Genomic DNA, 23659 nt, shown 5'->3' on the forward strand with positions numbered 1-23659 from the left:
GTGGGTCAGAGGAAGCCAGGCTCCCCCCCGCCCCTACCTCAGTTGCTGCGTGTGGGACCACAGCGGTGAGTCTGACCTCTCTTCCCGCCCCTTTCAAGGCTGGGACTTTATTAAGGCCGGTTCTATCAGGCTGAGCCACGCGCTTGGAGGAATGCGGATTCTGGCGGAAGCGCGAGGAGACTAGCCAGCAGGAGAGGAGCTGTGTCCGAGAACAAGGTAGGGACGGTTCTCTCCGGGAACCAAGCGCGGGGTTAAGAGCACGGGGATGGCTGCTTGAGGCCCGGAGGTCAGAGCTGGCTGGCTCCACGGGGAGGTTTCCCAGTCTCCCCGGCTCAAGGAAACATTCAAGATGCAGGGATAGACGTGCACAGGCGAACACGGCTTTAAAGAGCGAGGAAAGGTCCCAGCGCGGCGGGGCGGGCCCGAGGGAGGTGGCAAGGCGCCTGGAGCGGGAACCTCAGGCAGCCGGCGGATGGGCGCTGGGACCCGCGAGCCAGCCTCTGGCTCCAGTCGCTCCTCGCACTGCGTTTTGCTGGCGCCCCGCCTCCGCGGCTCGAAGCGAAGGAAAGGGGCCAGGCCGAGTCTGAGCCCGCCCCCTCCCCCGCCCCCGATTGGCTGCTGCAGTTGTCCATCCAGAATCTATTTTTGATGGGGGGGGGTGCCACCCAGTCTGCCCCAGATCACGTTTGCCCCTAGCAGCCAACCAGTCGGGCCCAAGTCCCCGGGCAAGAAGCGATTGGGGGCGAGTGAGCTCGGCCCCACGGTCCCCCGTCCGGGTCCCCCAGCCCCCGCCCGGGAGCAAGGCACTCCCTCCCTGACCACCTCCCCTTCGTGGAAGCGGAGCGGCGGCCTCGCAGTAACGCAGAGGCGAAATGTAGCGAGCCGGGTGTCGCGGCTGGACGCTCGCCTTGGCTGGGGGTGTGGGGGGCACGCCGGAGGCCGAGGAGGACTGCCGAGGAGGAGTGATGAGAAGAGGGGGATCCCTGCACCCCCCAAGACCACGGGTCCCTGCTGCCACACGCCAGGCGCCCCTCTTCCTCCCCAGCGAGGGGCAGGTCAGTCCTGTTGGGTCTAGAGGGTGGGTGGCGAGGGCGGGAGACCTGGAGCGCAGCGCATTTGCTGAGTCTGAATCGGGGAAAGGCGGGAGGGCCACCCAGATACCTCTCCCTCCCGGGGTTTGGGGTTACTAAGACGGTCTTTTTTGTCCCCTCCTCAGGGCATCCTGGGTCACTTTTGCTTCTTTCATCCCATGGCCTTAGGCCCATCTGAAGTCTCAGTCACTGGAAGGAGTGGGGTGAGGGACTGGCTTCTCTTCCTTCGAGCCCCCCTTTCAGGTTAGGTGACCTGCCAGGAAGACGGGAGGAGGAGGGAGGGTCAAGTTTTAACGGACTCAGAAACTTTTCTGGCAAGGGGCAGTGGACTCTCTTGCTCAGAGGTTTCCTCCTGGATCTCTAGTGAGGGTTTTTGAAAGAACCACAGGACAGTGTTTCAGGAGACTGGAAAAGGGAGTCCTGGTGACGTGAGTGACTAGAAAGAGAAAACAGTTCCCATGGGCCAGTTACTGGAGTTTGATCCACCCTTTCCCAAACAGGAGTTGACTAATTGTGTGTGCTTGGAATACTTAAGGACCTATTCATCTTTCCTAGGGAAATTCTCTTTAAATTTATTTTTTACTTGTGAGAGCTATTCTGGTGAGCTGGAATAGGGTGGGATCAAGGCCTGGGGATTTCTTTAGGCAAGAAAAGTGGGGCCATTACAGCTAAAGAGACATGCAAGTGCATGGGAGCAAGTGCATTTTGGCTTATGCTGCTTTGCTTTTTATTTTGCTTTGTTTTATTTACTTATTTACTTGGATGGTGCTTTTGTTTTTTGTTTTTGTTTTTTAAGAATTACATTATATCCAACTCTCAATAACCCTGGGGAACAGGGTGAACCTAGAGAACTGAAATGTGTGCATAATAACCAATAGTTTTACCGTCTTTCCCTTCAAACTGAGATAACACCCTTGTCCTGTCTGACAAGCTCACAAGGCCAAGAGCAGGGGGAGAGAAGTAGGAACAGAGGCCTAGATCCAAGTCAGTGTCTGAGCTTTCTGTAACACTGTTGACTCTCAAGGGCAGGAGTGGGTAGGCCTCTGGCTCTTGGCCTTGGTCTGGCAGCCTTGCCCCATTGCCCAGGAAGTCCTCCCAGTTGTTGTTTTTTTTTCCTCAGGGGCTCAGGGGCTGGGGCTTTTAGGGGTCTGGGGTCCCTCACTCAGTGATCAAATTCTCCCTGCTTATTTGCCCTGTGTGGCTGTAAACAATCACTTTCTACAGCAGGGTGGCTACAGGGAGCTTGTGACTGAATTTGTAACTGACCCCACTGGGAGACCACACCTTAATAATCTTGGGTTCTTAATGGGCATTCAAGAAGGGATCTCCCCCAGGACATCCCTTCCCATTCCCGGTCGCTGAGAAGGCAATGCCAGGGTCTCCTGCGCAGCATCTTCCTAATCCCAGGCTGGCCACATCTCATTGCTGTTGACCACAGTGGTGGTCCCTGTGAGGCAGTGGGTTGCCTGTTGGGAACATGGCAGGGATAGTGCCCTCTGGGCATCTAGATGTCACAGGGCAGGAATGGGTGATTTAATGAAAAAAAGGAAGGCAAATAGCAAACTCTTTATACCTGCCTTGTGGGAGGATTCTCCCAGTAGGAGCTGTCCTTTGCTGTATCATAACATTCTCTTTTTCTTGTCTTCTTTCTTCATACATAAGGTGTTCCATACAGATTCTTGTGACTTTAAGGACCAGGGATTTGGGAAGGTGCAAGGTCTTCCCAGGAAGGAAGGACATCTCTGGAAAAAAGGAGAGAGACAGCAGACAGTGCCCTGGGACCAGCAGAGCCCGAGGAGCTGTGGGAAGCTGAAGGAGCCCAACCAGAGGCGGGGGAAGGAGCCACAGCCCCCGGCCGAGGCTGCCTTCTGAAAGATCTGAACTCAAGCTACTTTAATGAAAGAAGGGCCACCTCAGAGGGCACCCCAGACTTAGCTGGGCTCTTCTACTCTGGATGGCCCTTGCTCTGAGAAGCCTGCACTGAGAACCAAAGAAGTTAAGAGGCCAGAGAAGCTTCCCCCAAGCACAGCGCTGGCCAGCTGGGTCAGGCTTCTGCACCCCTAGTGGCCGGCTGCAGAGTCTGGTGAGGAGTTTCTTGCTCCCCTCCAGCTCGTGGCTTCAGTGCTTGATGGGGCTGCCTGTTGGTGGATCAGTTTTTGCAGCACCTGATAGGAGCGGAGAGCCGTGGGAAGAGGTCCCGCGGCGACCAAGCCTGGGTTCACCCCAAGACTAAGTTCTTTCCAGAGTTAGAAAGGGAGAGAAAGCAAACAAAGAGAGAAGAGTTCCCCCTTCTCCTCCTCCCTTCCCGTCATGTCCTCTAAGCCGGAGCCGAAGGACGTCCACCAGCTGAACGGGACTGGCCCTACTGCCTCACCCTGCCCTTCGGATGGCCCCGGGCGAGAGCCCTTGGCCGGGACCTCAGAGTTCCTGGGGCCTGATGGGGCTGGGGTAGAGGTGGTGGCGATTGAGTCTCGCGCCAACGCCAAGGGGGTTCGGGAGGAGGATGCCCTGCTGGAGAACGGGAGCCAGAGCAATGAAAGTGACGACGTCAGCACAGACCGTGGCCCCGCACCACCCTCCCCGCTCAAGGAGACCTCCTTTTCCATCGGGCTGCAAGTGCTGTTTCCCTTCCTTCTGGCAGGCTTTGGGACTGTGGCTGCCGGCATGGTGCTGGACATCGTACAGGTAGGACCTGGGGAGGGCAGCTCTTGACCCTGAGCCCGGAGCCACCTTTTCCTCCCGGGAAACTGTCTCTTGGAGCTTTTCTTCCACCTCCCTGTCAGAAGCAGCTGCTGTTTCCTGGAGTACTTTTCCCTTTGGATCATGTCCTTGGCTGCTTCTTCGTCTAGTTACTTTCTACAGAAGCCTTGAGGAAGCTCAGTAGTCCCAGGGAGGTGGTCAGGGCAGTATTGCTTAACAGAAGCAGAATTGGTTCCAGAGCTCAGGCTTGGAAGAGGAGAGATGGAATTAGGGTTGTTACCTGCCGTCCCTCCTGGGCATTTCTGCTGAGCCCAGCTCAGTAGGAGACATTTAGATAGGTCTCCTCTTTATACTTTCTTTTCGCTTTACTTTGGGGTTTCAAGGATACCCACAGGAGAAAGCTCAGTTTCAAGTCTCCCCTTCATCCCCCTGCTGGGCAGGAATTTGTCTAGCTGCCAAGAGGGTCTCAAATTAAGTGGGAAGGTTCTTAAAGGCATTTTGTGTTGCTTGTCTGCCTGTAACCTTGGCAGGATCTTGCTGGGGATTGGGGGTGGGCACATGCTGTCTGATACATGATTTGCGGGGGTGGGGGGCGGTGTTGGTGTGATGAGACATAGAAGTGCTAATTGTGTGACATATATGGGGACAAAATATAATCTCTCATGGAATCTCTCAGGAGGACATGGAGTTCAGCATCCCCTCCCCTTTTCCCATCCAACCCTACCAACGATGCATGTGGTAGTACAGAGAGTCCTGCTGGCAAGTCTCACCAGGCCCTTGTCCCAGGAAACAGGGTGGTTGGTTCTAGGTGGTTCTTTCAATGCTGTCTACCTGGACCACTTTGGCTTGAGTCCTTAGGAGAACACTGCAGCTTTGGTTGCTAATGAGGATGACATTTATGTCATTCCTGCTCTCTCCCCTAACCTGTTATCTGGGGGATTGTTCCTCATGCCAGAAGCTAGGAAGGCAGGCTTTGGATTCCTCCCCCTGGTAGCTGCTCCTTCTAGGGCAGCGAGTGGAGGTAATGGGAGGAGGAGAAATGAGACCAGGGTAGCAGTTCTCCACCTCTTCCATCCCTTTCCTGTGGCCTTGGTTTTCATTCTAAGAGTTTTCCAGTTCTGGTTTGGTGCCTCCAAAGGGTATAGAACCAGGATCTGGTGGTGACCTGGGAAGGGGTTGTTTTCTTTTGTGGATAGTAAGAATGGTAGTGGGGAGCATCTGTTGGCCTCTTCTGTGGGCCCATGAGGTAGGAACCGTAACCATCTCCATTGTGTAGATAGGGAACCTGTGGCTCAGAGGGATTAGGTAACTTGTCCCTGGTCATCTGACTCAGAACCTATGCCATTAACCTCTATGGCCTTCACCATGGCTGTGGTTCGCCAGTTGGTTAAAGGCTCTGGGAGGGGTCTGCTCTCTTTGTCTTTCCCCGAAGAACAGCATAGACTGGAATCGGGAACAGCTGGAGTTACATTCTAAAATGAGCAAAGAACAAAAGTTCTTAGAGGGCCCCTCCCTCCCCCCATCTCACACACTGAAAAGACTTCTGACACCTTGCCCACCTCCACCCCTCACCCATGGTCCTGAGACACTGAGAAACCCAGGTAGGGAATCTTTGGAGCCTGACCAGTGTGCCCACAGAGGACCAACATTTGCCCTCAGTGTGGCACCTAGGCCCACCCCAAAGCTAAGGTCCAGCTGGTATGGATGACAATGGCTGGTTTGTTCTTGTCCCCGTCCCCCCAGCCTCCTGCCACAGCTGGTCTGGAGCAGGCCCTGCAGATGGCTGCAGTTATGTCATGGCAGGGGTGGGAGCAGAAAGATCAGGGACCACAGGGAGATTCTTATTCCATATCTAAGGGGGCAAAAGCGGTGTCTGACAATCTCGGATTCAGGAAAAGCAGGACAATTTCTAAGGATTCACACGCATTCCCCCTTCACAAGCTAAGATGACCTTCAGTGGGACAGAATCTGGGGCCCTAAGAGGCTGGGGCCATCAGGAGGAGCTGGCTGTAGAGTATCCCCAGTGTCTCAGAGCAGCTGAGCAGAAGGCCGTGTTGGTACAGATGTCTCCTTGGTCCAGGGCACCCCCCTTTTTTCCCCACTGCTGCAGAAGCCCCAGTCTCTTCCCCAGGCCCATTTCTCTCTCCTCTTATCTGCCCTCCTCTCCACTCAGCCTGTAGAACCAGCCTCTGCAGTGAGATAAGGGGCTGGCGTACTGGCCAAAAGTAGGAAAGGTTTAAGTGGACTGCAGTCTGCTGCAACTTCCCCACCGTGGCTGAAAGTTCCCATAGCATTTGGGAAGGAAAGCAGGACTGGGCCCAGTGTTGGAATTGAAGGGGGTTGGGATCTGGGAGCCTCCATGCTGCAGATGCCCTGCCCCACCTCCTGGTTTGGTCCTAGGCGGCCGCAGAGCATCTCACTCCCCTCTTCTGTCAGCCTTTTGAGGGATGGGGGTGGCAGGAGGTGGTGTGCCAACCTTCACTGGAATCCCCAGCTGTGTTAAAACAGGTGAGACTCCCAGCTCCTTATCCTGACTCACTCCTCACTTGCTGAGGATCCCAAGGAAAGGAGACACCCCCTCCCCGAAATACCTCCTCCTCTCGCTTTTCTTTCCTGCTGTGTATACAGAAGAGTCTACAAAGGTGAAAGTGGATGGCAAGCATGGGCTTAGGGAAGTGGAGTGGGAAAGAAGCGTTCCCCTCATGGCTGGCCTGCCCCCGTGGCTGCTGGCATTCCTGGCTAGGACACTCAGGTTCCACATGTCCACCCCTTTGATCACACTTTGTACAGCCCTCTGTACCCGGGTGCTGCCCTGAGGCCCTTCTCCTTGGACACCTAGAGGATGTCTGCAGGTGGCGGGGGAAAGCCTCAGGTGAAGGTTGGGTTTACTCTAATCTGAGCTGACTTAGTCCTCACCCTGAAAGGTAACTCCAGCCCACCTTCCCAGGTTCTCCTACAGCCTGGTTCTCAGAGCTGCTGGGGATCTTAGTCTTCTTCATGTCCTTGACTCCAGCTTTTCCAGGCTGTGACTTTCTTCCCTGCTGCTGTCTCCCTGGAGGGGAAGGCTCAGGGCAGAACACTCAGAGGCAGGCAGGGGTCTGTCTTTGAGGCCAGAAGAGGTGAGGGATGGAAGAGGCAAGATGGAAGTATCAGGATGAAGTAGCAGCAGGGCCACTGAGGTGTGAGACTTAGGGTGATTGTTCAGAATTGGGATTATTTCTAAGTGTGAAGGGAACTGTCTCATCCCTGAGCCCCAAAATATCAGGGCCCAGTGAGCCCTCACTCCCCTGTATCCACGGACAGAGAAGGAAAGGGAAGAAGAGCTACATTTCTGAGAAGCAGTGTTGATGTGTTCTGTCCCCGCTTCCCGCCAAGTGCTTCCTGGAACGTGCCCTTTTCCATCCCCAGCAGAGCAGGAAGGTGTGGGTGAAGGCTTGGCTGACTGGTTTGACCTCAGGGGCAGGCACTTCCAGCCTGGATGAACAGGATGGGCCTGAATTAGGCCAAAGGAGGAAGGAGAGACACTGTCGGGCCCCTGCCCATTCTACCCACTCCTCACCTCAGGGCAGCCTGCTTCTCGGGCTCTCTCAGAGCCGTGTGTGTGTGTGTGTGTGTGTGTGTGTGTGTGTGTGTACATACATGTCAGAGGCTCCCCTGTCTGAGCTGTGTCTTTGAGAGGCTTTGGTGGGTGAAGAAAGTATGTGTGTAGGCATTGGCTACTTTGACCCGAGTGCCAGCTCAGGGCGTTGCTGGGTAGGGGCACAGGGGGTGTGAGGTTCCAGGCTGTATCCTGGCTGGCCGGGAAGACTTCTGCATAGGGCTGTCATTGCAGCCGCTGGTTCTCCTTTCCTGTCTGTCCCGAATCTTATCGCTGCTAAAACCCTATCCCTTCTAGGTCCTTGTGTAGTTGAAGGAGAGGGTGCCTGTGAGCTGGGAGACGCAGGGATTTGGGAGTATTTATAGTGGCAGCTGGAGGGGCTTAGCTGAGCTTCATACATTTTTTTTCTTAATCGTAAAGACAAACAATATACCTTACAAACAATTCAGAAAATATTGCTGGCATACACTTGGAGTATTTCTTTCCGTGCTCCTTCACTCTGCCAATAAGTACACATATTTTACATTCGCCTACCTGGAGATCAAAGCTTTTCACAGAGCCTGCGGCTTGGAAGCTGGGAGCGGTAGGTGTTATGCAGTGAGGAGGGGATACGAGGCTGGGCTCTTGAGCGGAGCTTCCAAACCACCCTTATAGGTCAGCCACCCTTATGAGGGGCGGGGAGGGGAGCAGAGAGAATTCTTCGTCTCTGGAGCTGCGTGTCCAGTTGAGGTGAGGGAGGAGGAGGTAGAGCTGAGCACGGCCTTGCCTGCTGGGAGCTGGTGCCCCAGAGCTATGTGCTGGCCTTGTCCAAGAACAACAGTCCCCAAGTTCCTCCAGCGTAGACGGGACTCACTGGGGCTGCCTTCTCTTTGGGGGCCCAGGGATGAAAAGGGATTTGCATCCCTCCTGGCTCTTCCTGTGGGTGCCTGAAAGCTCAGCAACTGTGGCTGGGGGACAGGCGGTTTCTTTCCCATCCTTAGTTTTCAGAAAGAGCCTTCCCTAAAAACGTCCTGCGCCTTCCACCAGTGAGGAGCTAGGCCAGGAGCTCAGGTACAGATACGCTCCAGCCCTAATGAGATGAGCCCTTCCCCTGGGTCCTGGTAGGGACTCCCCCTGCCATCAGCACCCCACACACACCCACAAAAAGAACTCTGACAGGAAAAGAGAGGTCCTTGCCTTTATAGGACTCCCCAATGTCCAGCCTCCCCTGGACTCTAATCCTGGCCTTAGCCCCCTCTGATTTCCGTGCTCCTCTTTTTTTTTAACTGTGGTAACAAACACATAAAATTTATCATCTTAACCATTTTTAATGTATAGTTCAGTGCTGTGAAGTATGTTTTCACATTGTTGTAAAACAGATCTCCAGAACTTTTTTATCTTGCAAAACTGAAACTCTACACCCATTAAACAAACATGAACTTCCCTTTTCCCCCTCCTCCTAGCCCCTGGTAACCACCATGCTACTTCTATTTCTAGGAATTTGAATACTTTAGATGCCTCGTATAAGTGGAATCATATAATATTTGTCTTTTTGTGATTGGCTTATTTCACTTAATATAATGTCCTTTTTTGTTTTTTTTTTTTGCGGTACGCGGGCCTCTCCCTGTTGTGGCCTCTCCCGTTGCGGAGCACAGGCTCCGGACGCGCAGGCTCAGCGGCCATGGCTCACGGGCCCAGCCGCTCCGCGGTATGTGGGATCTTCCCGGACCGAGGCACAAACCCGTGTCCCCTGCATCGGCAGGCGGACTCTCAACCACTGCGCCACCAGGGAAGCCCAATATAATGTCCTTAAGGTTCCTCCATGTTGTTGCATGTAACCGGATTTCCTTCCTTTTAGGGCTGAATAATATTCCCTTGTATGTGTAGACCATGTTTTGTTTATTCATTCATCTGTCAGTGGACACTTGGGTTGCTTCTACCTCTTGGCTATTGTGAATAATATTGCTATGAACATGGATGTACAAATATCTCTTCGAGGGCTTCCCTGGTGGCGCAGTGGTTGAGAGTCTGTCTGCTGATGCAGGGGACACGGGTTCGTGCCCCGGTCCAGGAAGATCCCACATGCCGCAGAGCGGCTGGGCCCGTGAGCCATGACCGCTGAGCCTGCGCGTCTAGAGCCTGTGCTCCGCGACGGGAAAGGCCACAACAGTGAGAGGCCCGCGTACCGAAAAAAAAAAAAAATCTCTTCGAGACCCTGCTTTAAGTTATTTTGGGTATATACCAGATGTGAGATCGCTGGATCATATATTAGTTCTCTCCTTAATTTTTTAAGGAACCGCCATATTGTTTTCCATAGTGGTTGTACAATTTTACATTCCATCGACAGTGCACAAGTGCTCCAGTTTCTCCACATCCTCACCAACACTTGTTACTTTCTATTTTGTTTTGTTTTTTAATAGTTGCCATCCTAATGAGTATGAGGTGATATCTCATTGTGGGTTTGATTTGCAGCCTTGCTCATCATTAACTATAGAGCTGTCAGTGCTGGAATTGCCTTTAGGGACCATCTGATCTGGTCCCTGAAGTGTACCTTTTATAGTCAAGAGCTCAAGGCCCTTATAACTTGTCTAAGGTACCCCTGGCTGGTCTCTGTGGGAGGATGTTGGGGACACAGCATGAGGCCTATCCTTGTGGTCTCTTGTGCGAGACCCACGACTCTCAGTCCAGTGCCTTTGCTCATGAGAGCACTTTGCCTCCTGACCTTGATGCTCTGATCAGCCTGCGTACCTCTGTCTGGCCTCCTGACCCCTCGCCTCTCCAAACCTGAAGGCTTTCCATTCTAGAAATGGATAAAGGCACAGGGAAAGGAATCCACATTGCCCTCGGGGGCAACACAGTCCCAGCCTTTTTTGCAAGTCTTCAGTTTCAACTGCAACTAAAGTAGCTTTCAAATAACCAATCCTGGCTCCTACATTTTTCCTACTTAGCACTAAAGAGTGCAGTGCTCTCTGAACCTCAGTTTCCTCATTTACAATGTGGGATAATAATAGCTCCTACCTCACTGGGTTGTTGATAGGATCTAATGAGGAAATGCACGTAGAGCCTTAGGCTGGCACATGGTACAGACTTAAAAGATGTTAGCTGAAGAAATAGGTAGGAGAGCCAGGCCTGATGGTCTCAGGGCTGGAATCCCTGTCTCCTGACTCCCAGTCCAGGGCTCTTCCTTGCAGGGGTACACTTACCTTTCCTAACTGAGAGATTGGGGCAGGTCTGTAGGGTGAGAGAATGCAGAGGAGGAATGAAAAACCTCTTGCAGACCAACACTCTGAGGTTTGGGGGCCTTAATTCAGAGCCTGTTCTAAAGGAGAGCTGCCGTGGCTGAGGCACAAAGCCCTTGGAGATAGATAGAAACCAAACAAACTCTCTAATCTCCTCAACCCCAGCCCCATGGAGCCCAGTGCTCAACAGCTGAGACAACACTGCTCAAGGCTGAGGCCACAGAGAAACCAGACTGAAGACAATTGGAAGGGAGATCGCAAAGGAGTTCTGGGGTGTAAGCCAGCCCGGGGTGACTCAGCTGTGTGGGTCCCTGCTGTCTTCTCCCCCAGCTCCACAAAGCAGGCAGAAGAAGCAGAGACGGGCTAGGGCCTCCTGACTGGAAGGGACCCTCCACGTCTCCTCTTGTTCTGGGTGGCAGGAGGGGGGGCTTTGTTGTTTGGAGTACCACGGACTTGGTTTGCTTCCAGGGTTCCTGGAGGAAAGGCGTCTGACGTGCTCACTCCCTGCTGATTCCATTTTCTCCTCAAGCCCCTGCTCCCAGACTATCCAGTTGTAACCGAACAAGGGCTTGTGTGCCCACAGCCCAGAAAGCCAAACTCTGACAGCAAGTTCGCAGCAAAGTAAGGGCTGACTGCAGGGCACCGAGCAAGGGAGTGGGAGACAAGCCTCAGATCCACTCCCACTTGGTCTCTGAGTGAGGGGGATTTAAAGGGGAAGAACAAAGAAGCTGGGGTTAATCATCATCTTGTGACATTTCTTAATTGTACTTTTGGGACTCAGAGTTTAAGAGTCTATGGTCCGGTGGTCCATGACCCAAGGGTCTGTTAGCTCATTTTGACCTAGAGAAACAGCCTAGGTCTGTACGTTAATGATGTTATGATTGACCTCAGCAATCTTAGTCAACTGACTCTGGCTGATTGGTGTTCAGTTAGCACAGGATTGAGGTCAGAAGGGACAAGAAAGGGATTAAAGTTTTGGATAAAGACATTAATCATAACCTTGGAACAGGAACTCGCTTTTAGGAGGACTCAGTTTCACGTTCAACCTCGATGCCAGCCCTTTGGGGCCCTGAAATGCCTGGGTTCTGTTTTCACCTTGCAGCACTGGGAAGTCTTCCAGAAAGTGACAGAGGTCTTCATCCTGGTGCCTGCACTGCTGGGGCTTAAGGGGAACCTGGAAATGACCCTGGCATCAAGGCTTTCCACCGCAGTGAGTGTCCTGGCTGGGAGGAATGGGGCACACAGAGGACTCGGGGGCAGCACAGAGCCTGACTAGGAGATCACCACAGGCCTTTCTCAACTGTCCAGGTCTGCAGTGTGGGTCTGGGGTGGAAAGGAGTAGGGAGACCCCAGGCCGGTTGTCCTGCTCCTGGGCAGGAGCTCCCTGCCCAGAGTGGTTCCCAGGCTCGGTTTCTGGATGTCCCAGCCATCCTTGGCCTCTTGCCCCACCTCCTGCTTCGCAACCCGCCTCGTGACTGTTTGTGCAGCTTTGACAGGCGAGCATCATGCTGGTCCCTCCACCTGCACAGATGGGGGCCTCCTCTGATCTCCAGCCCTACTCTGCAGCTGGGCAGGAGCAGAGCCAGGCCTTCCCAGCCCCCCTCCAATCCCATTCCCTTTCCCCCATGGCAGGCTGCTCTTCTGTAAGGGAATAGATGAAGAGGGGCTTCTCATCACTCCCACCTCCCCAAACTCTTAGATCGGCCTTCATGGTTCGGAGACTGAACCAGATACAGGCCCCATGGGGTGGGAGGCAGGAAGCAGTACAACTCAGGAGCCCAGGGGAGCCAAGTGACAGGGGTGTCCCTGCACGGCCATGAGCCTGGAGAAGGCAGCAGAGAGAAGTGGCAGCCAGCCTAGCCCTCCCCAACTTGCCCTCCTGGCCGATTCCCATGCCGCCTCACTCCTTCCCAAACACTCTCGTGGCCTCCGTCCTGCACCAGCAGCTGACCTTTCTCCCCTAAGATGGCAAGCTGGCTTCAGAGCCAGGGAAGGATCAGGTCATTTTAACCCATGTGGGAATGAGCTGCCCAGGTGAGCAGGGCAGAGCATGGAATCGGCCTCTGCTCAGTGGCTGTCCTGAGAGGAGGGGAGAAGAGGAGGCTGCCTTGGGAGCCCCCTTCCCAACCCCAGCCAGAGGCAGGAGCTCAAGGCTCTTTTGCTCCTTCCCTCTCACCCCAGCCCCTCGACCCTGCTTCACTTTCCCTGGGGGTCACGTCCTGATCCCAGAGTCTTAGGTCACATGCACTGCCTGCTGATCCAGGCAAGGTCCTAATGGATGGAGCTGCAGGCCTTTTCCAGCCTGGAGCTCCAGACCCTCGTCCTCCCTCTCGCAGGCCAACATCGGGCACATGGACACACCCAAGGAGCTCTGGCGGTTGATCACTGGGAATATGGCCCTCATCCAGGTAAGAGAGCAGGGACCAGAGACAGCGGGGCTAAGCTTCCTCCCTGGTCAGGAGTTTGAAAGGCTTAAGTCAGCCCCTGCCGGCTCCTGAGTAAAGCTCCAGCATCCTGCCGAGCTGGCTTCTCCCAAAGGGACTCCAGGAGGTAACCAGGTTTCCCAGGAAAACAGCCAAGATGGGGGAGACCCCAGTATCTCCACTGTCAGTTCTTGGCTTCCGGTGGTGCAGAGGGCTTGCGTCCCCACAGATCAGACTCAGGAGGAGACCCGGGAGTGCTGACGGTCCTTGACTGCTGTTGTCCCATCTCCCCATGAGGCCACACAGGTTCCGAACTGGGAGTCTTCCCCGTTGAGTCCCAGGCCTTGTGTCTGGACTGAAGTCTCAGGCTCTATTGAACCTCCCCCAATCCCCAAAGGGACACTCATTCAGCCAGTAACATGTCCTGGGTTCCTGCAGGGTGCACTACCCAGTACTGGTGTCTGGTGTGAAACTAAATAAATAAAGACATCATTCCCGCCTGGGAGGACTGGACAGGCCAGCCCCGCCTGCCTCCTGGGGCTGCTGAGGGCAGGAAGAGGTCTCGCTAAATGCTCAGTGACCTCAGCTAAGACACGCTCTGCTCTCCGAGTTACCACTCCCCTCCTCAGGTGCAGGCCACGGTGGTGGGCTTCCTGGCGTCCATCGCAGCCGTCGTCTTTGGCTGGATCCCTGACGGCCACTTCAGTATCCCACATGCCTTCCTGCTCTGTGCCAGCAGCGTGGCCACGGCCTTCATTGCCTCCCTGGTACTGGGTAAGGAAGGGAAGGGAGGGGCAGGGGCGTAGGAAGGGCTGCCCCAGGGGTGTCAACTAAACCTCCAGTCTCTCTTTTTGTTGGTTGATACCCCATTATCTCTTCTTACCCTGGCTGGCCCCTCTCCTTCCTCCCCAGGCATGATCATGATTGGAGTCATCATTGGCTCTCGCAAGATTGGAATCAACCCAGACAATGTGGCCACGCCCATTGCTGCCAGCCTGGGAGACCTCATCACCTTGGCACTGCTCTCAGGCATCAGCTGGGGACTCTACCTGGAGCAGGGTGAGGCTGAGGCAATCAAGGGTGTGACCAGGGTGGACTCCTGGGTGGGACTGGGAGAGATGGTAGTGGGCTTGCACGTGTGTAAGGATGTCTTCTATGTTCTTAACTGTTTGGTGGGAGCACAGTTTGTAATAACTCCCTGCCTTAGAGAGGTGAGGCTAAGTACTTATCTCAAATTCATGCAGGCAGCAGGAGCAGGGGTGAAAGTATTTGAGAAATATGCTTGGTGCTGTCTATTCTCACTTATCTTGGAGGGGTAAGGGGGAAAGGAAAGGAGCTAGAGGCTGGAATCTGCTTGCAAAATGAAGAAGAAGAGGGGAGATAGGGATTTCTGGGGAATCTAAGCAAGAAACCTAGGATCTGGTCTGTGCCCCTAATAAGTTCAATATCTGAGGAGGTTTCACCTTGGTTTCCTTATCTACAAATGGAAAAGGCTGGCCCCATCTACCTCCCGGGTGTACAGTGAGCATCAAATGAGGTAATACATTTACTGGCATTGAGTGTGGTGTTACTGTTGGTCAGTTGGGGCATTTGCAGGCTGAGCCAGGGGGAGGCTGGGAGCAGGGAGCCGCAGTGCTCACCTCCCTCCCATCTCTGCCTCTCTCAGATGTCTGGCAATATATCTACCCCCTGGTGTGTGCCTTCTTCGTGGCCCTGCTGCCTGTCTGGGTGGTGCTGGGTCGACGGAGCCCAGCCACAAGGGAGGTGTTGTACTCAGGCTGGGAGCCTGTCATCATTGCCATGGCCATCAGCAGGTAGGCTCGGGCTCTTGATGCCCACCCTCCCCCTCCCCCCTCCCTTCCACAGACTCACTTTTAAGCCGCGGAAAGAGGAAGTGTGGCACAGACCCTAGAAATGCCTTCAACACTGGATCAGTCACATGTCCTTCCGGTGCAAGTGACAGAAGCCATCTGAAATGGGTTTCATTAGAAAGCAGAACACACTGGCTTAGAGAACTAAAGAGGCACAGCTGGATTCAGGGACATAAATGATATCATTAGGGCCCCAGTATTCTCCATGTCTCAGCTCTGCTTTTCTCTGTGTTGGCCTGCAGCTTCAGGTTTGCACTTCCTTATGCTTACTGATGCCAGCAGGGATTCTTTCTCTCAACAATTCTGCAGAGTCCCATTATAGAATGTCATTGGCTGTCATCCAGTCATGTGGCTATCCCTGAACCAATCACTGTGGCCTTAGGGATGTGCTGCTCTGATTGGATGGGCCTGGGGCCTCACCATCATTGGAGCAGTGTCACTCGAACCACAGTGACTGAGTTTGAGAGAGGTGGTTCCCTGAGGAAAAGCCCAGCACTGTTACCAGAAGGGGAAATCATACTGAGCAGGCAGAACAGCAGGCGGCTCCTCTAGCCAACTTGGGAGGTGGGTAAAGGAGACAGCTGCCTGCCCCAGTTTGCTCCGGGTGCTGCGCCAGTGTGTATGTCAGGAGCATCAGCTGGTCTGGCAAGGGGAGGCGAGGACTGGAAGGACAAGGGACTCCTGGGAGCCACCTTGCTGCCCACGTCCAGATGGACCTGTACCTCTCATCCCGAGGTCTGGAACAGAAGCCTTCAGTGGTCTTTGTGTCTTGTCTTTGTGTCTGTGTAGTGTGGGAGGCCTCATCTTGGACAAGACTGTCTCAGACCCCAACTTTGCAGGGATGGCTGTCTTCACACCTGTGATTAATGGTGAGGTCTTGGCATTAGCTGCCTAGGGGAAAGAAGAGGGCGGGATCAGAGGATTTAGGGGGCTTTGTATCAGTCAGGGTTCTAGCAGGCAAGAGAGTCCAGCTCAGATAGTTCACGACTTGAACTGCTACTTGAAACTGGTTACTGGAACCAGCGCATGAGCACTGGATGCCTGGGTCCACGCAGAGTTTTGGAGAGGGGCTGAGCCAGGCAGGGCCTTGTCCCCTCGGCTGTGTCTGACCGCAGGTGTACACTCTGCATTGATGGAGAAGGCAGGCTCCCTGAGTCTGCAGATCCACCTGTGTCCCTTCCTGCACTCTCAGCCGTGTTAGGAGTACGTGGGACTGCCACCTCTCCATAGCATGGGGGATGGGAGGAGCCTGGAAGACTCCCTGGAAGGAAGGGTGTCTTTGTCTTCCTTCTTAGTGTCTCACTCTTTTCCTGGGGTCTGGTGAATGGGTCGTGCCCTCCCCACTCCCCACCCCCACGTCTCAGGTCTTATGTGTCTCCGCAGGTGTTGGGGGCAATCTGGTGGCTGTGCAGGCCAGCCGCATCTCCACCTTCCTCCACATGAATGGAATGCCAGGGGAGAACTCTGCGCAAGCCCCTCGCCGCTGCCCCAGCCCTTGTACCACCTTCTTCAGTCCCGGTAATGCCAGAGTCCCCACCTCCTAGGTTCACTCCATCACTTCAGAAACAGCTGGGGCCTGCATACGTAGGTTCTCCTTCTCTGTTGGGCTGTATGTACCAGCTGTTCTGGAGGGCAGAGCCCAGGCAGGAAGGCTGTCCTTTCCTGGGTCACCCTGGGGGTTGGGGACCATGGGATGGAGACAGGGATAGTCAGCTGTCTGCTGCCCTGGAGTGTAGCGTGGTACCTCCTGACTTCGAAAGGCCTCTTGGAGCCCGTTCTCCTCCTCCCCTTCTCCTCCTCACACCATCTCTCCCCTGGTTCCAGATGTGAATTCTCGCTCGGCCCGGGTCCTCTTTCTCCTCGTGGTCCCAGGACATCTGGTGTTCCTCTACACCATCAGCTGTATGCAGGGCGGGCACACCACTCTTACACTCATCTTCATCATCTTCTACATGACAGCTGCACTGCTCCAGGTACGGACTGGCAGGGGCACGGGGGCGGGGGCCAGGGCTGCCCTGCACGGATGGGAGGAGAGGTCCAGGCTTGGCCCAGAAAGAGTCTTCCAACTCTTTCTCTGTGACTGTGTGGCCAGTAAACACTGGACAGGGGCTCAGGAGAACAGGCTGTAGTTCCAGCAAGGCCACTAACATGCTGTGTGACTTTTGCTCAGTCATTTTACTTCTCTGAGGCTCAGTGATACATTTGTAAATTGAGAGGAGTGGACCAGAGGTGGTGGACTTCAGGCAGGTGCCACCCCCGCTATCCTGGCCACACAGCTCCATGTGTTTCTGTTCACATGCTGGGGTTCCTTGGGAGATTTCATTTGAATAAAGGGTTTCACAGCTTGAAAACGTGTCAAAACCACTGCACTAGATAATCTGTTGGATCCCATCCAGCCTTGCCATTCTGTAATACTAGGATGCTTTCTCCCTGGCTTTTTATTACCTTTTTTTCAACTTTTTGTTCTGAAGTAATTATATATTCTCAAGAAGTTGCCCCCCAAAATGTAGAGAGATCCCATGTACCGATCACCCAGTTCCCTGCAGTGGTAACATCTTGCATAATTATAGCACAACATCAAAACCAGGAAATCAGTGTTGGTACAATGCACAAAGCTATTCAGATTGCACCAGTTTTAGTATGCACTCGTGTGTATGTGTGTGTGTGTGTGTGTGGTTCTATGCAATTCTGTCATGTGTACATTCATGCAACCACCACCACAGTCGAGATACAGAACAGTTCCATCACCACAAGCCTCCCTTATGCAGCCCCTTTATAGCCAAACTCACCCTTAGTATCACATTTTCAATTTCTACAGATTTGCTTTTTGAATAGGTAATAGTAGTCACATAGTTCAAAAAATGTGTAAGGTTCATAGTGAAACCTCAGTGAAAAGTCTTTTCTCTGCTTTTTCCAGCCATCCAGTTCTGTTCCTCACAGGCCATTGGTGTTATCTGTTTCTTTTTTTTTTTTTTTGAAGTATAGTTGATTTACAGTGTTGTGTTAGTTTCTGGTGTACAGCAAAGTGACTCAGTTTTATATATATATATATATATATATATATATGTGTGTGTGTATATATATATATATGAATATATATATTCTTTTCCATTATGGTTTATTACAAGATACTGAATATAGTTCCCTATGCTATACAGTAGGACCTTGTTGTTTATCTATATCTGTTTCTTATGTATCCTTCAAGTTTATTCTATATTTATGGAAGCAAACATACATATTTTTCTTATTTTCCTCCTTTTTTTTAAACACACATGTAGCACACTATACATACTGTCCACACCCTGGTTTTTTCACTTAATTCATCTTAGAGATCATTCCACACCCATATGTGAAGAGCAGAACACCCTGATTTTTATGGCTGCATTTTCTCCTGTTGTGTAGACGTGCCACAGTTTCATTTAACCAGTCCCCTATTGGTAAGCCCTTATCCATAACTCCAACCCCTCATCCCCGACTTTAGAAATGTTGTGTGTTAGGACATCTTAGCAAGGGCTGGGCCAACCACATGCAGTTTCCCCGCGGCAGTTACCCAAGTTGCCACGTTGCATTGTGAGTTGGGGTGAAGCACACTCGATGGGAGAAGGGAAGGTGTGTGTACCGAGGGTCTGTGGCTGGAGGGTAGCCCTTGGCCACGTCGGGAAGGATGGGCCCGGCTTCATTCCCCATTGTGAACACGCTGGGGGACACTCTCACCTCTACTGTCTTCTCTAGCCTGTGCAGGGCCGGAGCACGGCACTTGATCCCCTCTAAAGGTTCTTCCTGACCCCCTCACTGCCCCCTCCCAGCCATGTGTCCCAGGGCCTGCTCGGGAGGCTGGAATGTGGGGACAGCTGCTGCCATTCCCTTCGTGGGACACGTCCCGAAGTCCTTCTGGCCACGCTCTTTATTTGGGATGCTTCTGCAGCTGCTGGCCAGGGTGTGAAGTTATGGGGGGCTGGCCCTCACCCAGGGCTGGGGCCAGGGCCACAGGAGTCCAAAGCAGCCGTGTGTGGGGCAAGGTGGAACGTGAAGGTGCTAGAACTGTAACCTCTGGCTTCCTTGGAGAGAAGACAGGAGAGCAACCAGGTTTGCCTAAAAATAGGTATCACTTCTGGCTTCTGGATCCCCCAGTGGCCCTGGTTCCGGCATCTGAGCCCCTCAGGGCAGAATTTGCATACCACAGTATTTACAAAGTACAGTCAGGAGTAAAACCTCCCAAATGACTGTGTTGGAGCTTTACCGTTAGAAACCGTTTCATTCTCACGCAGATGCAGTCATTTGGGGATCCCCAAATGTCAGGAATCATGCGGACTATATCAAAGACGCAGGCCAGCCCACTCCACCAGAATATTTTAGACCGAGTTTATCACCAACTTAAAAGTGCGTGTGAATCTTGTTAAAATGCAGATTCCGATTTAGGAGATCCAGCGTGAGGCCTGAGATTCTGCATTTTTCAGAAGCTCCCAGCTGTTGTTGATGCTACTGGTCCTGGGCCCACTAGCAAGGTTCTAATCTAGATCATTCTTAATTTTCTGTAGTAATGGAAGAAAAGCAAGGGCACAGATAAATCAAAGCAGCAGATAATCCAAAACGTCTTTTGAATTGGTGTGCACTGTCTGCTTTGTATTTAGCCGACTCATTCTTAATTCTGTTTTGCTAGGACTAATGTTAAAATAAACTTGCATTCTCTGAGCCCACAACAGCAGAATGGGAAGGGTCAGGAGGAAGGCAGCTTGGGATAATCAACTGTTACTCAGACAGCTGTGCCGGCAGCAGCCTCAAACGCCGTCCTTATTCCACTCTGCTCTGGGACAAATCCCTGTATGAAAGGCAAACTCCAACCCCCAGTCCCCTGCTGGGCTCCCAAAGAGGCCAACGTGGCAAGAATTGGAGTGACCTGAGGATAGGATGACCCAGAATTAGAGACAAGAGGGCTGAATTCCTGCAACCAGTGGGATGTCAATTAGGAAGCCTCTTGTTTAGTAAATTTGGGAGCAGAATGTAATGCTGATGTGGGAAACTCCACGGGGTAGGGGCATCTTCCTTCCCAAAGAACTCGAATTACTCCTGTCATCTGTTCAAGGTGGTCACTGTGGGGTGAAGGAACATAGAGGGGTTGCTGAGGCAGAGGGACGAGCTGTCCCAGCTTAAGGACTGTGGATAGTCAAGCCTTGTGATGCAATGAATGGGTTGATGGCATGGCCTCTGTCTCCCCCTGGAGAGAGGGGATGGCTGCAGGCTGGGCCCTTCTGTTTCTCCAGGTGCTGATTCTCCTGTACATCGCAGACTGGATGGTGCACTGGATGTGGGGCCGGGGCCTGGACCCGGACAACTTCTCCATCCCGTACTTGACGGCCCTGGGGGACCTGCTTGGCACTGGGCTCCTAGCACTCAGCTTCCATGTCCTCTGGCTCATTGGGGACCGAGACACGGATGTCGGGGACTAAGCCTGGTCACTCGGCCTTCTCTCCACCTCTCTGCACTTTCTGTGTGAAATTTTTTTTTGGTTTCTCTTCCCCCACCCCACCCCACTTGACACTCCCACCTCTTTCTAGGACTTCACTTTGATACCGAATTCTCATTATTTTCAATGGGAATTTTTATACATTGAGCCAAGTTTGTAGAGCAAGAATTCAGGCAGGACAGATGGACTGAGATGAATAGTACAAGTAGATTTTTGAGACAATCACCAAGTGCAATTTCATGGTGGGTGCCTCCAGGTGAAGTGGATTGGGGCAGGGGTTTCCATCTGGGATCTGGGGACATTTGGTTTAGCTTTAGCAAACTCAGCCTCAGTGAGTGGGCTCTGGTTTTGGGGGTTTGTCTTTGTTTTCTTTTTTTCTTTTCGGTTGAACAGAGGGATAAATGTCACTCTCCCTTCCCCTCCCACACACACATACTTTTTCTAGAAATGGACCAACTTCAAAGCACTAAGCAGGAGACAGCTGCTCCTGGCCCCAAATAATCCGAGCCCTATTCTCTACCCTGCTCTCAAAGAGAATGAGGTGAACTCCTTAAATTGTGTACATGCTCCTTACCCAATTGCCTGATAAATACCACCAGCCCCTCCCTTTGATCTTTTTTCCAATTGATTGTCTCATCCAGGAAGATATGAGCAGTGGCCTGGTCTCCCTGTTGACCCGCGTCTACCCATAGTTTGCCGGGATCTACATCCTCCCTGGGCCCAGAGAACTGATTATCTCTGTTCAACCTTTATTTCTAATTACTTCTAAGCACGACCTTTCCCAGAGCTTGCCGGGTTGGGTTCCAAGATTAGGGACGGAGAATGGGTATGTGAAAAATGGTTGGGAGGTTGAGGGCAGCCAGGGGTGTTTCACTGCTGCTGTTCTCCTGAAGACATAATCACGTGGTCACCTTAGACCCTGTCACTTCCTGAAATCGCTCATTCTTTCATGCCATGGAGGTCATTTTTCCTTTCTCTTGGCTTCTGCCCACATTCATCATTCATTCACTCATTCATTCATTCAGCAAATACACAGCCTCCCCAAGAGCAGCTCTTCTGCAGGCACGGTCTGAAACATTTGTTGAGCGCTATCTGTTGAGTGCCTACTACGTGTCAGGTCCTGTTTGCACAGGCACTGACTAGCCAGCAGTAAGGGAAACACGGTTCTAACCTCGCCTCGTTCCTAGATATAAAGGCCATGTGCCCTTTTCAATCTGGCAGAGAGTTTCCTCGCTGTATTTCTATCTTTGTCACCGAGCCAGCTTCCGCCTCTAGATTCCACTCCTGGATCCCACTTGCGCACAACACTGACCACGGCTAGAGCCCCTAGCCCCATTGCTCAGCCACTGCTGATTTCCCTAAACTCCCCTTCCTCACCCTCCCTTCCCCCCATCTCCTCACCAGCCACGCAAAAGAGGATTCAGAACTAGAAGGCTGGATATCAACCAACTGCTTCCACTTTTCTCTGCCCAGCACAAGACTGGGAGAACACTGGAGTCTCTGCACCTTCCCCACACGTTACCGTGAGCAGATCAGGATTCTGTTGTCCACACTCACATGTACAAATCTGGGCATTTGGATGCAGGTTTTTTTCTAGCCTGTCTATCCACAGCTTTCCCTTAAGCCCTCCGCTCTGTAGCCTAAAGGGCCCCTCTCCAGGGGAAGACTAGGCAGTGACCCTGACTTTTACCACTACCATGCCTCATCCCAGGAACTTGCCCTTTACTTCCAGAGACTTTCCTCTCCCTCCATTTCCACCCAGGCCACCTTCCAGAGCCTAGAACTTTAGAATTGGAATCATAGAGGTTATCTAGCTGGGGTTGTGTCCAGCAGAGTTTATTAACACCAGCCTGGCCTTGTTTCTGCTCTTCCTCAGGCCTTCTTTCGTCTTGTCTTCCACCTCCAAACCCATTTGCACACAGACTCTTATACAGGCACCAAAACCAACTCTTCCGCCCCTGAGGCTGTGCCCCTGGGGTGTGCAGGTGCCCCTGGGGTGTGCAGTCACCCCTGCCCCAGTCACTCACCGCTTCTTCATCTCTGGAGTTCAGCCAGGCTGCCCTGGGGGATTCTGGAGTGTCCTTTGCCACAAAAGCAAGAAGGTAGGCGTGCCCCAACCCCTGAGTGTGTGAGCAGAGGGAGGACTGCGGGGTGCGAGGGAAAGAAAATGGACTTCATGACTTTCATGGAAGATCCATTTCTTTTCCCCCGATTGCACAAACTGCATGGACTTGTGGCCCAGCTGTGAGGAGCAACATTGGTTTTCGCTTCTATCCTTAAAAAGTTACAGAACTGTGTCCTACGACAATTATTTATAGTGACTATAACTGAATTGACAAATGTCAACGTAACTGATAAATTATATTTGGTAAAATAAAGAGGACGTTTATTTAGGTGGCTGGTGGTTCCTGTGTGTCTCATCAAAAAGCAGCTTCCACTGTTGCTTTGGGCCCCCTCTGTAGTCCCACCCCCTCCTCGCACAGAAGTGGAAAGGGGCCAGAGTGCAACAAGAAATATTTCTTAAATACAGAGATGCGTGATAGAAAACATCAGCCATTTATTGAGAAGCAATCAGTGCTGCTCTGGGACATATTCCAGAAGCCTTACTCTATCCTTGCTCTCCACACACTGACTAAGCCTCGGTTGGGGTATTGTGCAAAGGGTGCAAGCACCTATGGGTTAAGATTCCTTCCCGCCAGCGGTTTATAATCTGCTTGGGTCAAATAATAATAGCCATTCTTTGCTGAGTACTTGCACATGCTTTCACTGTGCTCAACCCTGTAAACTCTTAGCAATTTACAATTGACTGCAAAGGGTTTAGAGTCAGGCGTGAATTCAAATCCCAGATCTTCTGCATTGATCTGTGTGACCTTGAGCAGACCATTTACCCTCTCTGAGCTTCAGTTTCCTCATCTGTACTAATACGTATTTCCTAGGGTCGTTAAGCAACTTCAGTAAGATAACTGACATAAAGAACTAGACACTGTGCCTGGCATACACTAAACCCCAACATGCTAGTCAACTCTGAAGTGAGGGGGAGGTGGGCCAATGACTAGGCAATGTCAATACTATGACCATAGGGGTAAACCGAGGGTGGCTGGGGAGCAGGCAGACGGAAAGGACACCTAACCAAGTCTTGAGGGGCAGGGAAGCCTTAGAGGAAGCCAACAAGAATAGGAGCAGCATGTAGAAGGAGAACCATCCTGGAGAGGAAACAGTAAGCTAAGCAGAGAAGTGAGCCTGGTGCTTTGGGGAACTACAAATGGTTCGCATGACTGGGGTTTGGAGGGCAGG

The 23659-nt window shown here is 52.6% G+C and overlaps 1 protein-coding gene across 5 annotated transcripts; it reads left to right on the forward strand.

Moving 5' to 3' along the window:
- The first annotated feature begins 67 nt into the window (after positions 1–67).
- On the forward strand, positions 68–22758 carry SLC41A1 (solute carrier family 41 member 1). 5 transcript variants are annotated; one of them, XM_067729215.1, is made up of 12 exons: positions 68–216; positions 1217–1334; positions 2754–3776; positions 11710–11817; positions 12944–13015; positions 13660–13804; positions 13943–14089; positions 14697–14844; positions 15691–15770; positions 16285–16419; positions 16726–16874; positions 20163–22758. In XM_067729215.1, the coding sequence occupies exons 3-12, from the start codon at positions 3402–3404 to the stop codon at positions 20346–20348; spliced, it is 1545 nt and encodes a 514-aa protein (XP_067585316.1). In that variant the 5' UTR covers positions 68–216; positions 1217–1334; positions 2754–3401; the 3' UTR covers positions 20349–22758. The 5 variants fall into 5 exon arrangements, 4 of the variants coding, with proteins under 4 accessions (XP_067585316.1, XP_067585315.1, XP_067585317.1 ...); XR_010941311.1 differs by lacking the exons at positions 68–216; positions 1217–1334 and adding an exon at positions 663–1055 and having other exon boundaries at positions 20163–22467; positions 22608–22758; XM_067729216.1 differs by lacking the exon at positions 68–216 and adding an exon at positions 663–1055.
- The last annotated feature ends 901 nt before the right edge of the window (positions 22759–23659 follow it).

Source organism: Pseudorca crassidens, chromosome 2, assembly GCF_039906515.1.
Source record: "Pseudorca crassidens isolate mPseCra1 chromosome 2, mPseCra1.hap1, whole genome shotgun sequence".
In the NCBI taxonomy this organism is placed as follows: Eukaryota; Metazoa; Chordata; class Mammalia; order Artiodactyla; family Delphinidae; genus Pseudorca; species Pseudorca crassidens.

Coding starts and splice junctions, on each gene's coding strand:
- SLC41A1 (XM_067729215.1), top strand. CDS start 3,402: ATGTCCTCTAAGCCGGAGCCGAAGGACGTCCACCAGCTGAACGGGACT. Junction 11,818..12,943: donor CATCAAGGCTTTCCACCGCA/GTGAGTGTCCTG, acceptor TCCCTCTCGCAG/GCCAACATCGGGCACATGGA. Junction 16,875..20,162: donor TGACAGCTGCACTGCTCCAG/GTACGGACTGGC, acceptor CTGTTTCTCCAG/GTGCTGATTCTCCTGTACAT.